Raw genomic sequence first — 17,123 nt, 5'->3', positions numbered from 1 at the left:
TCATTATCAGGGAAACTCCATATCCTCCTCCAGAGACCTGGGCCTCACTGGACTGGGAAAACGTGTTTGGGATTGACCATATCTGAAAAGACCCTCTCACAAAAAGGTTACATAGAGGCAGGGCAAGAAACAGAAAAACAAGAGGTGAAAACTCCTGACCAACTAAATAGAAGCTAAGTTAGAGGTATAGAAAAAGTTGAACTGAACACCAAAGGATAGAGAACAAAACCAGCTAACAACAAAACCCTAGGTAAAAGAGAGAAAATGAGCTCCAGAATAAACTAATCAAGAAAGTCAGAGGCCTAGGCAGCTTAAGATAATGAGCCATACTAGGAAACATGAAAATATGGACCAGCCAAAGGAACAAAATAATAGTTGAACTGAGATACAGGAGTTGAGACAACTAATTAAAGATGTCCAAACAAATCTCCCTAAATAAATTCAAAGAAGTGAGAGAAGATATGGAAAAGGAGATGAAGGATATAAAGAAGGCACTGGATGACCATAAAGAAGAATTCATAAGTTTGAAACAACAAATGGCAGAAATTATGGGAATGAAAGGCCTAATGGAGGAGATGTAAAACAAAATGGAGTGATACAGAAGAAGATTTGAAAACACAGAATAAAGAATTACTGAACTGGAAGACAAGACATTTGAATTCATACACATAAAAGAACAGACAGAGAAAAGAATGGAAAAATATGAGCAGGGTCTTAGGGAACTGAAAGACAACGTGAAGGACATGATTATACTCTTATGGGTGTCACAGAAGAAAAAGAGAAGGGAAAAGGGGCAGAAAGAATAATAGAAGAAATAATCACTGAAAATTTCTGAACTCTTATGAAAGACAGAAAATTACAGATTCAATAACTACAGCGTACCCCAAACAGAATAGATCCCAATAGACCTATGCTAAGAAACTTACTAATCAGATTGTCCAATGACAAAGACAAAGAGAGAATTCTGAAAGTACCAAGAGAAAAGCAATCCATCACATACAAGGGAAGCGCGATAAGACTATGTACAGATTTCTCCACAGAAAACATGGAGGCAAGAGGGCAGTGGTATGATATGTTTAACAAACTGAAAGAGAAAAACTGCCAACAAGGAATTCTATATCCAGCAAAACTGTCCTTCAAAAATGAGGGAGAGTAGCGGCGCAGCAACAGGAGGGCTGGAGTTGACCCCGCGCCCGCCGTCCGGGGAGCCTGAGCGAGGGCGCAGCCCGCCCAGCCGCAGCTACCTCAGCAGCCCCAAGCCTGTGTGCGTGCTTCCCCCTCGGAAGGAGCCGTCCGCTTTTGCGCTGCACAGTCGGGTTTGCAAGTCGGACCCACGGATAATAACTCGTGTTGCTACTCACCTAAGTTGAATACGCACCGTGTGCACTTTAGTTTCCTGCTGGTGCTATTGCACTACAGAAGACAGAGTTCTGAAATCTCAGCTATCAAGACATCCAGCCCAAGTCTCAATCTTGCCTTTACAATGTTCCAGAGGCTGAATAAAATGTTTGTGGGTGAAGTGAATACTACTTCCAATCAAGAACCAGAATTTAGTGAGAAAGAAGATGATGAATGGATTCTTGTTGACTTCATAGACACGTGTACTGGTTTTTCAGTAGAGGAAGACGATGATGACGACATCGGTGAAGAGTCGCCCACAGAGCACCCATCAGTCTTTTCCTGTTTACCTGCATCTCTTGAGTGCTTGGCTGATACAAGCGATTCCTGCTTCCTTCAGTTTGAGTCCTGTCCAATGGAGGAGAGCTGGTTTATCACCCCTCCCCCATGTTTTACTGCAGGTGGATTAACCACTATCAAGGTAGAAACTAGTCCTATGGAAGATCTTCTCATCGAACATCCCAGCATGTCTGTTTATGCTGTGCATAACTCCTGCCCTGGTCTCAGTGAAGCCAACTGTGGGACTGACGAATTTCATAACCCAACTAGTCCCAGGGCCAGGAAAAGCTGCTTATAAGACTCACTGGCACAGAAGTGGGAGCTCAAAATGAAATAGGGCAGCACATTCATTGCTATGTTGCAGCTCTTGCTGCTCATACAACTTTTCTGGAACAACCCAAGAGCTTTCGCCCTTCCCAGTGGATAAAAGAACATAGTGAAAGACAGTCTCTGAACAGAAATAGCCTTCGTCGCCAAAATCTTACCAGGGATTGCTACTCTCGGCAAGTCAAGCACAATGGCTGGGTTGTTCATCAGCCCTGCCCGCGTCAGTACAATTACTAAGAATTTCAAGTTTGTTGGTTGGTTTCTCTTGGTTTGTGCAGTGTATGTGGATGTGTGTGTATGTACAAGAAGATGCTGTCTCTTTAAGGCCAACTGATGACCAATCAGATAGTTTTATTGGTGTGTTTAGACACTATCTTGAAAACCAGATTTACATGCTGTGTATCACATAATGCCTTGCTCTTCACATTCACTTTTTAAATAATTTTTTTTCAGAATGTTTTTGGAAACATATCAATACATTTACAGTGTTGGGTGTTTGGGGATGTCTTTAAATTTATTAAGGTGTACATGAAAAAGTCAGCATTTTAAAGACATTCTTCCCAAGTATGAGAATAGGCATCTTACAATTTCATTTTGTTTTGTATTACTTAATCTTTTGAGTGAGCAAAAATTTATTCTCAGGGCCAGCCATACACTTTATTGACCAGTACTTGATAATCTTTTCTGTATATAATGATACATTTTTTCACACTAACATGAGCATTGACAGGTGATAGTTGCCATGGATATAATGGAATTATGGCTTAACTTTCTTTTGAAAGAAAACTTGATATATTTCTGTGTGTATGTTTTGTTGTTTTTTTTTTTTTTTTCGTTTTTTTTTCCAGATTAATCATGCAGTTCACTTTGGAATTCAGGTACATTAAGTTTTGACAGTGCTTTCAGTAATTCTGATGTGACTATATGATGGGGTACAGAGACATCGTGGGACAACAACACTTGTCTTACACGCAGAGGGATTAAGTTAGACCTGTGAAATTTTATTTGGAAAAATGTATGTCTATAATTAACCCATTAGTCCAGTCTTTTAAGTTGTTTCAATTCTTTTCTGCCAGCTCTGTCTACACCATCTCGCATCAGCTGTTTAGAAGTACTCGTCCAGGCACTCGAGTGACTTTACATTTATTTGTGCCCAAGGGATAAGAGATAGGCTTTGTATTTCCAGATACAGTGGTAAATCCTCTGCCATGGAGCCTGTCCTGCCAAGTGGCAAGAATAGTCGGGAGCAGGAGGGGACATTTGGTGACAGCTTTTCATAGTGTCTAAATGAAGAGTGACAGGTTAGTTTCTTGAGTTCTCCTTCTTTGTTTTACTTAGGCTTTGGACAAATCTTTAACCACTTTGGCCTCTGTTTCTTCCACCAACAGGGGAGTAATAATTACCTCCCTCACAGAGTTGTTGTGAGGATTGTATCTTGATTTGAAGTGGGGGTGTGGGCTGTAGAGAACTGAACCCTGTGTGAAATTCCGAGGGCCTCTCTACTGAATCTAGTGGTGGGGGTGGAGGACCTGTGGCAATTTTCCTGCCACAACCGTTTTTCAGTGTTGGTGCTAATGAGACCTTGTTCAATTCACACGTGGGCCAGTTAATCCAACACAGAGAAAATCTATTTCCTTACCTCTAGTCAGTCACTTTATTTTTTAGTAGTTGTAATGGGTTTTCCTGAGCCATCCACATTCTCACTGACTTCCCCCTGAAATTAAATAAACATATACAATCAAGAGGACATTTTACTGAGAGAGCGGTAGTAACACCTTCATAGTCAAACACCTTAATTTTCTGATTTCTCTACAACCCTAATTAAATAGTACACATCTACAAAATGTTTTCAAGAAAAAATAGAAAATAGTTATATGAAGTATATATTTTTCAATGACCCTGTAAACAGTTTGATGCAGGGAACAATGGGAGAGTTTTTTGTTTGTTTATTTTCTTTAAGGGAAGAGCTGTGCTCTTTTTTGACTAGACTGGAGTGCTTGGAAGTGTAAGAGGTCAAATAGTGTAGTTAAGATTGGTTAGGTTGTTCTTCCACTGGCTGAGATAAAGTGCCAAGAATGTGTCTGTAGAACAAGAGTCTAGATGCCCCTCCCTTCCTCATTCCCCTTCGTTTTGACTACCCCTTTATTTATTTGTTTTCTGATTAGGGACCAAGTCTGTAAAATTTTGTCGAACTGAGCTAGAGGTTATTTTGTTACTATTTGTGTTTACCAGAGTTGGGAGATAGGAGTTTTCATGAAAGTGTGTATGTTTTACACCATGTCAGTTATAGGGCCATACTTCCATAACTTGAAAATAGACCAGCTAAATGTTTTCTGGATGTAAGCCTCTGAATTCATGGGGTTTCTATTCATACATTACATGCAAATTGTTAGTACCTCAAGAGCTATGGAAGTTTAGCCGTGAGAATTTGTTTGGCAGCATGAGGAGATTTATATATGAAACTGCAGTGGTCTTTTTTTAGTCCTATTTTTTTCAGATACCATAAATACATTACATCTCTATTAGTTATTGACTTTCTGTTTGCCTTATCTGGGCCTGGTTTTATATACTTCATACCTGGAAAAATATTCATCTCAGTCATTGGGATTTTTCTTCCAGGTGTGATATCCTGCAATATCATACTGTGGCTTCTGTATCATTATCTAAAGTTTGTTTAAAATTGGCAGTGTAAGAATTGAAAATGGTTTACGTAATTCAGTTGAAGTTCTTGGTCATTAGATGTTTTTTTAAGTCATCTATTGTATGCAAAACACAAGGCCAATAATAACACAGAATTATGTTAACCTGTTAAGTATCTTAGAAACATGGCCAAAATGCATTTTATTATGAGTTGATAATTATTTTTGCTGTTGTAAATATTAGTGGTTTACAATGTACTTTAGTTCATATTCCTTAAAATTCAAGCAGTGAGAAAATAAGACCCCTCTGAATTTAGTAGCGATGACTATTTCTAAACTGATAACATAGAATGTTACTTGGAAAAAGTCTGGAAAACATGGTGTACACAAGCAGTGTTTTGTGAAGGAGCTTCTTAGTTTTTGTAATGCACCATGTTTCTCAAAGTTTGTGTTTTTGTTAATAAAACATTTTATAATGTAATTCTATGTTTATTACTTTTTCTTCCTTAACTGACTGAATTATATACTGCACTGTAAGTTGAAGATTAACCATCCACTGTTTATCTTCTGTGGCATTGCATTTATATGCTTTTGAGGGGAGGGAGGATTTTCTGCAGAAGATGCAAAGTGATTGGATTTTTTGACTGTCTCATACAGGGAGCTTCCTTTTTTTTACATCAATTTCCTGTACTTTTTTCCACTTTCCAAGCAAACTGTTTCTGTTTACAAACCTTCTCTGTTGTACCAATACTTCATACTAGTGAGAAGAGTTTACTTAAAACTTGAGAGGGCCTTTCAGCCTTACCTATTATTTCTTACTTCTCAAATCTGTACAGTACTCTGCTTTGTAATCTTTGTCTTCCTTGAATCTGAGTTTCTTTGCTAGTTCTCTTCCTGCTCAAGGAAATATATTGCCTTTACATGCTCTTAAGAAAAAAGAGCAAAGAAGTGTATCTTCATGACCCTCTTTTTTTGTGTTATGAACAATAAAAATGAAGAACTCCAACTGGAAGACAGACATTTAAATTTAGATTAGTGGAGAATAAAGGCATTTTCAAATATTCATTTTTGTTTTTATAATCAATTCAGAGACTGCTCCTTGTACTGGGAGATACTAATATGTATTTGTAATGTTACCCTAAAATTATCTTTTTTATTTTATTAGGCCCATACATACTGGTTAAATTCTTTTAAAATTTGGGCTACTATCATGGATTGTTTCACTGCCATCAGTCATGTTAATTGATATATTGTAAATGTCATCTCTACCTGCTAATTGTAATACTTAAAATTTTATATAAAATTCTTTACTTAGAAAATCTACATCATACAATCAGTGTCAGCCTTGCCATGTACCAATTTCATTTGAAATCTGATACCAATTAAAGTGGTTTGAGTGGGGAGAGAGGTACAGGAAAGCATATAAATATCTTTTTTTATTTGCAACAGTATCCTTTATGTGGGAGAAGTTACTATTCAGAGAAAGGCAGTGTAAGTGGATAATGTTTTTTATTCATTGACAAGTTTTCTTACGTTTTTTAAAATTGTGTAATTGTTAAATGCCTCATTTTGCTCCGTATGTACCTAAAGTTTTACTATTTTGTTCTTTATATAGGTGGATTTCTAAACTCCAGTCCAGTACTTTGGGAGGTTAGATGTGTGTGTTTCCAGGCTTGGTGTGTATGAGTGGTTTTGTTTGCTTTTTGGTTGTGTTTTCCTCCAGAGATTTTGAACTTTAATCAGTAATCATGTGTATGATTAAAAAAAAGTGGCTTTAGTTTTTTTCTTAAGTAAAATTCTGAACACACTTTTCAAGGGCAGGGCATCCGTTATGGAGCTGGATAGTATTGTAGATTGTACCATGTGCCTTGTTAATGTGTTTCTGGACACATTTTTTTCAACAACTTGAAAACTCAAAAGGGACATTAGGGGGAAAAAAGGGACATTATGTTAGATATATCCTGTATATGAATCTATGCAAAATGGCAGCTTGTTTTCTTGAGCCACTGTCTAAATTTTTCTTCTTTTTATAGAAATTTTTATACTGATTGATTCCTAGATGGTCAGTTTTAAAAAAAAACAAAAAACAGAAAAAAAAAAAAAAAAAAAAAAAAAAAAAAAATGAGGGAGAGAATAAAATATTTGCTGACAAACAAATCCTAAGAGTGTTTGCAAATAAGAGACCAGCACTACAATAAATACTATAGGGAGTTCTACAGGCTGATAGGATAAGACAGGAGAGAAAGATTTGGAGAAGAGTGCAGAAATGAAGACTACCAGGAAGGGTAAAATGAGAGAGAGAAAAAAATAAGATATGACATATAAAATCCAAAGGACAAAGTGGTAGAAGAAAGTACTGCCCTTACAGTAATAACACTAAATGCTAATGGATTAAACTCCCCAATAAAAAGACACAGACTGGCAGAATGGATTAAAAAACAAGAGCCATCTATATGCTGTCTACAAGGAACCGACTTTAGACACAAGGACCAAAATAAGCTGAAAGTGAAATGTGGGGAAAAATATTTTATGCAAACAAGAACCAGAAAAAAGCAGGAGTAGCTATATTAATATCAGACAAATTAGACTTCAAAAGTAAAACAATTAAAAGAGACAAAGGACACTGTATATTAATAAAATGATCAATACATCAAGAAAACATAACAATCATAATATTTATGCACTAAGCCAGAGTGCCCAAAAATACATGAGGCAAACACTGAGAACCCAGAAAGGAGAAATATATACCTCTACAATAATAGTTGGAGACTTCAATACACCACTCTCATCAATGGATGGAACATCTGGACAGAGGATCAAAAGGAAGTAGAGATGTTGAATTGTATGATAAATGAACTAGACTTGACAGACATTTATAGAACACTACACCCAACAACAGCAGTATGCACATTTTTCTCAAGTACTTATGGAATATTTTCTAGGACAGACCACATGCTGGGTCACAAAGCAAGTCTCAACAAATTTTAAAATTTTGATATTTTACAAAACACATTCTCAGATCATAATGGAATGAAGTGGGAAATAAATAACAGACAAAATGTCATAAATTTTACAAATATATGGAAGCTAAACAGCACACTCTTCAAAAACCAGTGGGTAAAGGAAGAAATTACAAGAGAAGTTAGTAAATACCTCAAGGCAAATGACAATGAAAACACAATATATCAAAACTTATGGGATGCAGCAATGGCACTGCTGAGAGGGAAATTCATTGCCCTAAAAGCCTATGTTAAAATAGAAGAGAGAGAGAGGCGGGGCAAGATGGCGTACTGGTGAGCTGTATGTTTTAGTTACTCCTCCAGGAAAGTAGGTAGAAAGCCAGGAACTGCGTGGACTGGACACCACAGAGCAATCTGACTTTGGGCATACTTCATACAACACTCATGAAAACGTGGAACTGCTGAGATCAGCGAAATCTGTAAGTTTTTGCGGCCAGGGGACCCGCGCCCCTCCCTGCCAGGCTCAGTCCCGTGGGAGGAGGGGCTGTCAGCTCCGGGAAGGAGAAGGGAGAACTGCAGTGGCAGCCCTTATCGGAAACTCATTCTACTGATCCAAACTCCAACCATAGATAGACTGAGACCAGACACCAGAGAATCTGAGAGCAGCCAGCCCAGCAGAGAGGAGACAGGCATAGAAAAAAAACAACACGAAAAACTCCAAAATAAAAGCGGAGGATTTTTGGAGTTCTGGTGAACATAGAAAGGGGAAGGGCAGAGCTCAGGCCCTGAGGCGCATATGCAAATCCCGAAGAAAAGCTGATCTCTCTGCCCTGTGGACCTTACCTTAATGGCCCTGGTTGCTTTGTCTCTTAGCATTTCAATAACCCATTAGATCTCTGAGGAGGGCCCTTTATTTATTTATTTATTTTTAATCCTTTTTTCTTTTTCTAAAACAATTACTCTAAGAAGCCCAATACAGAAAGCTTCAAAGACTTGCAATTTGGGCAGGTCAAGTCAAGAGCAGAACTAAGAGAGCTCTGAGACAAAAGGCAATAATCCAGTGGCTGAGAAAATTCACTAAACACCACAACTTCCCAAGAAAAGGGGGGTGTCCGCTCACAGCCATCATCCTGGTGGACAGGAAACACCCATGCCCATCGCCAGCCCCATAGCCCAGAACTGCCCCAGACAACCCAGTGTGACGGAAGTGCTTCAAATAACAGGCACACACCACAAAACTGGGAGTGGACATTAGCCTTCCCTGCAACCTCAGCTGATTGTCCCAGAGTTGGGAAGGTGGAGCAGTGTGAATTAACAAAGCCCCATTCAGCCATCATTTCAGCAGACTGGGAGCCTCCCTACACAGCCCAGCAGCCCAGAACTGCCCTGGGGGGACGGCACTCACCTGTGACATACCACAGTCATCCCTCAACAGAGGACCCGGGGTGCACAGCCTGGAAGAGGGGCTCACTTGCAAGTCTCAGGAGCCATACGCCAATACCAAGGACTTGTGGGTCAGTGGCAGAGACAAACTGTGGCAGGACTGAACTGAAGGATTAGACTATTGCAGCAGCTTTAAAACTCTAGGATCACCAGGGAGATTTGATTGTTAGGGCCACCCCCCCTCCCTGACTGCCCAGAAACACGCCCCATATACAGGGCAGGCAACACCAACTACACACGCAAGCTTGGTACACCAATTGGACCCCACAAGACTCACTCCCCCACTCACCAAAAAGGCTAAGCAGGGGAGAACTGGCTTGTGGAGAACAGGTGGCTCGTGGACGCCACCTGCTGGTTAGTTAGAGAAAGTGTACTCCACGAAGCTGTAGATCTGATAAATTAGAGATAAGGACTTCAATTGGTCTACAAATCCTAAAAGAACCCTATCAAGTTCAGCAAATGCCACGAGGCCAAAAACAACAGAAAATTATAAAGCATATGAAAAAACCAGACGATATGGATAACCCAAGCCCAAGCACCCAAATCAAAAGACCAGAAGAGACACAGCACCTAGAGCAGCTACTCAAAGAACTAAAGATGAACAATGAGACCATAGTACGGGATACAAAGGAGATCAAGAAGACCCTAGAAGAGCATAAAGAAGACATTGCAAGACTAAATAAAAAAATGGATGATCTTATGGAAATTAAAGAAAGTGTTGACCAAATTAAAAAGATTCTGGACACTCATAGTACAAGACTAGAGGAAGTTGAACAACGAATCAGTGACCTGGAAGATGACAGAATGGAAAATGAAAGCATAAAAGAAAGAATGGGGAAAAAAATAGAAAAAATCGAAATGGACCTCAGGGATATGATAGATAATATGAAACGTCCAAATATAAGACTCATTGGTTTCCCAGAAGGGGAAGAAAAGGGTAAAGGTCTAGGAAGAGTATTCAAAGAAATTGTTGGGGAAAACTTCCCAAATCTTATAAACACCATAAATGCACAAATCATAAATGCTCAGGGAACTCCAAATAGAATAAATCCAAATAAACCCACTCCGAGACATATACTGATCACACTGTCAAACACAGAAGAGAAGGAGCAAGTTCTGAAAGCAGCAAGAGAAAAGCAATTCACCACATACAAAGGAAACAGCAGAAGACTAAGTAGTGACTACTCAGCAGCCACCATGGAGGCAAGAAGGCAGAGGCACGATATATTTAAAATTCTGAGTGAGAAAAATTTCCAGCCAAGAATACTTTATCCAGCAAAGCTCTCCTTCAAATTTGAGGGAGAGCTTAAATTTTTCACAGACAAACAAATACTGAGAGAATTTGCTAACAAGAGACCTGCCCTACTGGAGATACTCAAGGGAGCCCTACAGACAGAGAAACAAAGAAAGGACAGAGAGACTTGGAGAAAGGTTCAGTACTAAAGAGATTCGGTATGGGTACAATAAAGGATATTAATAGAGAGAGGGGAAAAATATGACAAACATAAACCAAAGGATAAGATGGCTGATTCAAGAAATGCCTTCACGGTTATAACGTTGAATGTAAATGGATTAAACTCCCCAATTAAAAGATATAGATTCGCAGAATGGATCAAAAAAAAATGAACCATCAATATGTTGCATACAAGAGACTCATCTTAGACACAGGGACACAAAGAAACTGAAAGTGAAAGGATGGAAAAATATATTTCATGCAAGCTACAGCCAAAAGAAAGCAGGTGTAGCAATATTAATCTCAGATAAAATAGACTTCAAATGCAGGGATGTTTTGAGAGACAAAGAAGGCCACTACATACTAATCAAAGGGGCAATTCAACAAGAAGAAATAACAATCGTAAATGTCTATGCACCCAGTCAAGGTGCCACAAAATACATGAGAGAAACACTGGCAAAACTAAAGGAAGCAATTGATGTTTCCACAATAATTGTGGGAGACTTCAACACATCACTCTCTCCTATAGATAGATCAACCAGACAGAAGACCAATAAGGAAATTGAAAACCTAAACAATCTGATAAATGAATTAGATTTAACAGACATATACAGGACATTACATCCCAAATCACCAGGATACACATACTTTTCTAGTGCTCACGGAACTTTCTCCAGAATAGATCATATGCTGGGACATAAAACAAGCCTCAATAAATTTAAAAAGATTGAAATTATTCAAAGCACATTCTCTGACCACAATGGAATACAATTAGAAGTCAATAACCATCAGAGACTTAGAAAATTCACAAATACCTGGAGGTTAAACAACACACTCCTAAACAATCAGTGGGTTAAAGAAGAAATAGCAAGAGAAATTGCTAAATATATAGAGACGAATGAAAATGAGAACACAACATACCAAAACCTATGGGATGCAGCAAAAGCAGTGCTAAGGGGGAAATTTATAGCACTAAACGCATATATTAAAAAGGAAGAAAGAGCCAAAATCAAAGAACTAATGGATCAACTGAAGAAGCTAGAAAATGAACAGCAAACCAATCCTAAACCAAGTAGAAGAAAAGAAATAACAAGGATTAAAGCAGAAATAAATGACATAGAGAACAAAAAAACAATAGAGAGGATAAATATCACCAAAAGTTGGTTCTTTGAGAAGATCAACAAGATTGACAAGCCCCTAGCTAGACTGACAAAATCAAAAAGAGAGAAGACCCATATAAACAAAATAATGAATGAAAAAGGTGACATAACTGCAGATCCTGAAGAAATTAAAAAAATTATAAGAGGATATTATGAACAACTGTATGGCAACAAACTGGACAATGTAGAAGAAATGGACAATTTCCTGGAAACATATGAACAACCTAGACTGACCAGAGAAGAAATAGAAGACCTCAACCAACCCATCACAAGCAAAGAGATCCAATCAGTCATCAAAAATCTTCCCACAAATAAATGCCCAGGGCCAGATGGCTTCACAGGGGAATTCTACCAAACTTTCCAGAAAGAACTGACACCAATCTTACTCAAACTCTTTCAAAACATTGAAGAAAAGGGAACACTACCTAACTCATTTTATGAAGCTAACATCAATCTAATACCAAAACCAGGCAAAGATGCTACAAAAAAGGAAAACTACCGGCCAATCTCCCTAATGAATATAGATGCAAAAAATCTCAACAAAATACTTGCAAATCGAATCCAAAGACACATTAAAAAAATCATACACCATAACCAAGTGGGGTTCATTCCAGGCATGCAAGGATTGTTCAACATAAGAAAATCAATCAATGTATTACAACACATTAACAAGTCAAAAGGGAAAAATCAATTGATCATCTCAATAGATGCTGAAAAAGCATTTGACAAAATCCAACATCCCTTTTTGATAAAAACACTTCAAAAGGTAGGAATTGAAGGAAACTTCCTCAACATGATAAAGAGCATATATGAAAAACCCACAGCCAGCATAGTACTCAATGGTGAGAGACTGAAAGCCTTCCCTCTAAGATCAGGAACAAGACAAGGATGCCCGCTGTCACCACTCTTATTCAACATTGTGCTGGAAGTGCTAGCCAGGGCAATCCGGCAAGACAAAGAAATAAAAGGCATCCAAATTGGAAAAGAAGAAGTAAAACTGTCATTGTTTGCAGATGATATGATCTTATATCTAGAAAACCCTGAGAAATTGACGATACAGCTACTAGAGCTAATAAACAAATTTAGCAAAGTAGCGGGATACAAGATTAATGCACATAAGTCAGTAATGTTTCTATATGCTAGAAATGAACAAACTGAAGAGACACTCAAGAAAAAGATACCATTTTCAATAGCAACTAAAAAAATCAAGTACCTAGGAATAAACTTAACCAAAGATGTAAAAGACCTATACAAAGAAAACTACATAACTCTACTAAAAGAAATAGAAGGGGACCTTAAAAGATGGAAAAATATTCCATGCTCATGGATAGGAAGGCTAAATGTCATTAAGATGTCAATTCTACCCAAACTCATCTACAGATTCAATGCAATCCCAATCAAAATTCCAACAACCTACTTTGCAGACTTGGAAAAGCTAGTTATCAAATTTATTTGGAAAGGGAAGATGCCTCGAATTGCTAAAGACACTCTAAAAAAGAAAAACGAAGTGGGAGGACTTACACTCCCTGACTTTGAAGCTTACTATAAAGCCACAGTTGCCAAAACAGCATGGTACTGGCACAAAGATAGACATATAGATCAATGGAATCGAATTGAGAATTCAGAGATAGACCCTCAGATCTATGGCTGACTGATCTTTGATAAGGCCCCCAAAGTCACTGAACTGAGTCGTAATGGTCTTTTCAACAAATGGGGCTGGGAGAGTTGGATATCCATATCCAAAAGAATGAAAGAGGACCCCTACCACACCCCCTACACAAAAATTAACTCAAAATGGACCAAAGATCTCAATATAAAAGAAAGTACCATAAAACTCCTAGAAGATAATGTAGGAAAACATCTTCAAGACCTTGTATTAGGCGGCCACTTCCTAGACTTTACACCCAAAGCACAAGCAACAAAAGAGAAAATAGATAAATGGGAACTCCTCAAGCTTAGAAGTTTCTGCACCTTAAAGGAATTTCTCAAAAAGGTAAAGAGGCAGCCAACTCAATGGGAAAAAATTTTTGGAAACCATGTATCTGACAAAACACTGATATCTTGCATATATAAAGAAATCCTACAACTCAATGACAATAGTACAGACAGCCCAATTATAAAATGGGCAAAAGATATGAAAAGACAGTTCTCTGAAGAGGAAATACAAATGGCCAAGAAACACATGAAAAAATGTTCAGCTTCACTAGCTATTAGAGAGATGCAAATTAAGACCACAATGAGATACCATCTAACACCGGTTAGAATGGCTGCCATTAAACAAACAGGAAACTACAAATGCTGGAGGGGATGTGGAGAAATTGGAACTCTTATTCATTGTTGGTGGGACTGTATAATGGTTCAGCCACTCTGGAAGTCAGTCTGGCAGTTCCTTAGAAAACTAGATATAGAGTTACCATTCGATCCAGCGATTGCACTTCTCGGTATATACCTGGAAGATCGGAAAGCAGTGACATGAACAGATATCTGCACGCCAATGTTCATAGCAGCATTATTCACAATTGCCAAGAGATGGAAACAACCCAAATGTCCTTCAACAGATGAGTGGATAAATAAAATGTGGTATATACACACGATGGACTACCACGCGGCAGTAAGAAGGAACGATCTCGTGAAACATATGACAACATGGATGAACCTTGAAGACATAATGCTGAGCGAAATAAGCCAGGCACAAAAAGAGAAATATTATATGCTACCACTAATGTGAACTTTGAAAAATGTAAAACAAATGGTTTATAATGTAGAATGTAGGGGAACTAGCAGTAGACAGCAATTAAGGAAGGGGGAACAATAATCCAAGAAGAACAGATAAGCTATTTAACGTTCTGGGGATGCCCAGGAATGACTATGGTCTGTTAATTTCTGATGGATATAGTAGGAACAAGTTCACAGAAATGTTGCTATATTATGTAACTTTCTTGGGGTAAAGTAGGAACATGTTGGAAGTTAAGCATTTATCTTAGGTTAGTTGTCTTTTTCTTACTCCCCTGTTATGGTCTCTTTGAAATGTTCTTTTATTGTATGTTTGTTTTCTTTTTAACTTTTTTTTCATACAGTTGATTTAAAAAAGAAGGGAAAGTTAAAAAAAAAAAAAAGAAAAGAAAAACAAGGAAAAAAAAAAGATGTAGTGCCCCCTTGAGGAGCCTGTGGAGAATGCAGGGGTATTGGCCTACCCCACCTCCATGGTTGCTAACATGACCACAGACATAGGGGACTGGTGGTTTGATGGGTTGAGCCCTCTACCATAAGTTTTACCCTTGGGAAGACGGTTGCTGCAAAGGAGAGGCTAGGCCTCCCTATGGTTTTGCCTAAGCGCCTCCTCCCGAATGCCTCTTTGTTGCTCAGATGTGGCCCTCTCTCTCTGGCTAAGCCAACTTGAAAGGTGAAATCACTGCCTTCCCCCCTACGTGGGATCAGACCCCCAGGGGAGTGAATCTCCCTGGCAACGTGGAATACGACTCCCGGGGAGGAATGTAGAGCTGGCATCGTGGGATGGAGAACATCTTCTTGACCAAAAGGGGGATGTGAAAGGAAATGAAATAAGCTTCAGTGGCAGAGAGATTCCAAAAGGAGCCGAGAGGTCACTCTGGTGGGCACTCTTACGCACACTTTAGATAACCCTTTTCAGGTTCTAAAGAATTGGGGTAGCTGGTGGTGGATACCTGAAACTATCAAACTACAACCCAGAACCCATGAATCTTGAAGACAGTTGTATAAAAATGTAGCTTATGAGGGGTGACAATGGGATTGGGAAAGCCATAAGGACCACACTCCACTTTGTCTAGTTTATGGATGGATGAGTAGAAAAATAGGGGAAGGAAACAAACAGACAAAGGTACCCAGTGTTCTTTTTTACTTCAATTGCTCTTTTTCACTCTAATTATTATTCTTGTTATTTTTGTGTGTGTGCTAATGAAGGTGTCAGGGATTGATTTAGGTGATGAATGTACAACTATGTAATGGTACTGTAAACAATCGAAAGTACGATTTGTTTTGTATGACTGCGTGGTATGTGAATATATCTCAATAAAATGAAGATTAAAAAAAAGACACATATAAGCAACTGTCAACAGCATGCAAAACTCAAAGGAATTATGGAAGACTGTCTGCAAAAATAAATATCTTGTTCATGAGAGAATATGTTTATAAAGTTAAGATCTATTTCTCTGTTGGTTTCCAAGGCAATTCCCATGGTTCTTTGTGTGTTGCTTCTTTACCACTAACTGCTGAAAATAAAGACATTTATTGTATAATTAAAAAAAAATATGATCAGTATCCTTTTTGAAAGGAAATTTAAAATTTTGTCTAAAATAGAAAACATTTTTAACTTGAACATACACTGTTTGTTGTACATTGCTAGATATCTGCTATGTCACCTCCAAATTGCTTTTATTTAGAGGATTATTGTCCTCATTTATTTGGATGGGTCCCAGAAATTCTGATTAAAAGTGTAGCAAAATGAAAATATTGGTAATTATTAGCAGATATAATACTGCTTTGAACTTAAACTTTTATATACAGCCTATGAAGTCATACAGAAAATATATATGTAATGTCTCCAAATACTTGAATGTTGTTTTCATGTATATGTACATGGACAATTTTGCTTTTAATCAGTAAAAGTGTAATTTCTCATAAAAAAAAAAATAGAAGAGAGAGCAAAAATTGAGAAATTAACCACTCACATCAAGGAACTATAGAAAGAACAGCAAAATAACCCCAAAGCAAACAGAAGGAAAGAATAACAAAGATTAGAGCAGAAGTAAATGAAATTGAGAACAGGAAAACTGTAGAGAGAATAAACAAAACCAGAAGTTGGTTCCTTGAGAAAAATCCATAAAATTAATGGACCCTTAGCTAGGCTAACAAAAAGAGAGAGAGAGAGAGAGAGAATGCAAATAAATACAATCAGAAATGGGAAAGGAGACATTACTGATCCTGCAGAAATAAAGGAGATAATGAGAAGATACTATGAGCAACTATATGATAATAACATAGACAACTTAGATGAAATGGACAACTTTCTAGAAAAGCATAAACAACCAACATTGGCTCAAGAAGAAATAGATGACTTCAGCAAACCAGTCACAAGTAAAGTGATTGACCAGTCATCAAGAGCTCCAAAGAAAAGGACAGCCCAGGACCAGATGGCTTCAAATGTGAATTCTACCAAGCATTCAAGAAAGAATAAGTACCAATCCTGCTCAAACTCCTCAAAATTTGAAGAGGGAAAGCTACATAACTCATTCTATGAAGCCAACATCACCCTAATACCAAAGTCAGACAAAGATACTACAAAAAAAGAAAATTATAGACCAATCCTTTTAATGAATATAGATGCAAAAATTCTCAACAAAATACTCAAAAATAAAATCCAGCAGCACATTAAAGGAATTATACACCATGAGCAGGTAAGATATATTCCAGTTATGCAAGGCTGGTT

The 17,123-nt window shown here is 37.9% G+C and overlaps 1 protein-coding gene across 1 annotated transcript; it reads left to right on the top strand.

The window, feature by feature from the left end:
- The first annotated feature begins 1,192 nt into the window (after positions 1–1,192).
- On the top strand, positions 1,193–2,679 carry LOC119523535 (tumor protein p53-inducible nuclear protein 1-like). Its single transcript, XM_037822345.1, has 2 exons — positions 1,193–1,953; positions 1,992–2,679. Exons 1-2 carry the CDS (start codon positions 1,484–1,486, stop codon positions 2,239–2,241), a joined length of 720 nt encoding a protein of 239 aa, XP_037678273.1. The 5' UTR covers positions 1,193–1,483; the 3' UTR covers positions 2,242–2,679.
- Positions 2,680–17,123: the final 14,444 nt, after the last annotated feature.

The sequence above is a fragment of the Choloepus didactylus genome, chromosome X (assembly GCF_015220235.1).
Source record: "Choloepus didactylus isolate mChoDid1 chromosome X, mChoDid1.pri, whole genome shotgun sequence".
NCBI lineage: Eukaryota > Metazoa > Chordata > Mammalia > Pilosa > Megalonychidae > Choloepus > Choloepus didactylus.
The sequence above is the reverse complement of the archived record's forward strand: the minus strand, read 5'-3'. Positions and strand labels throughout refer to the sequence as shown.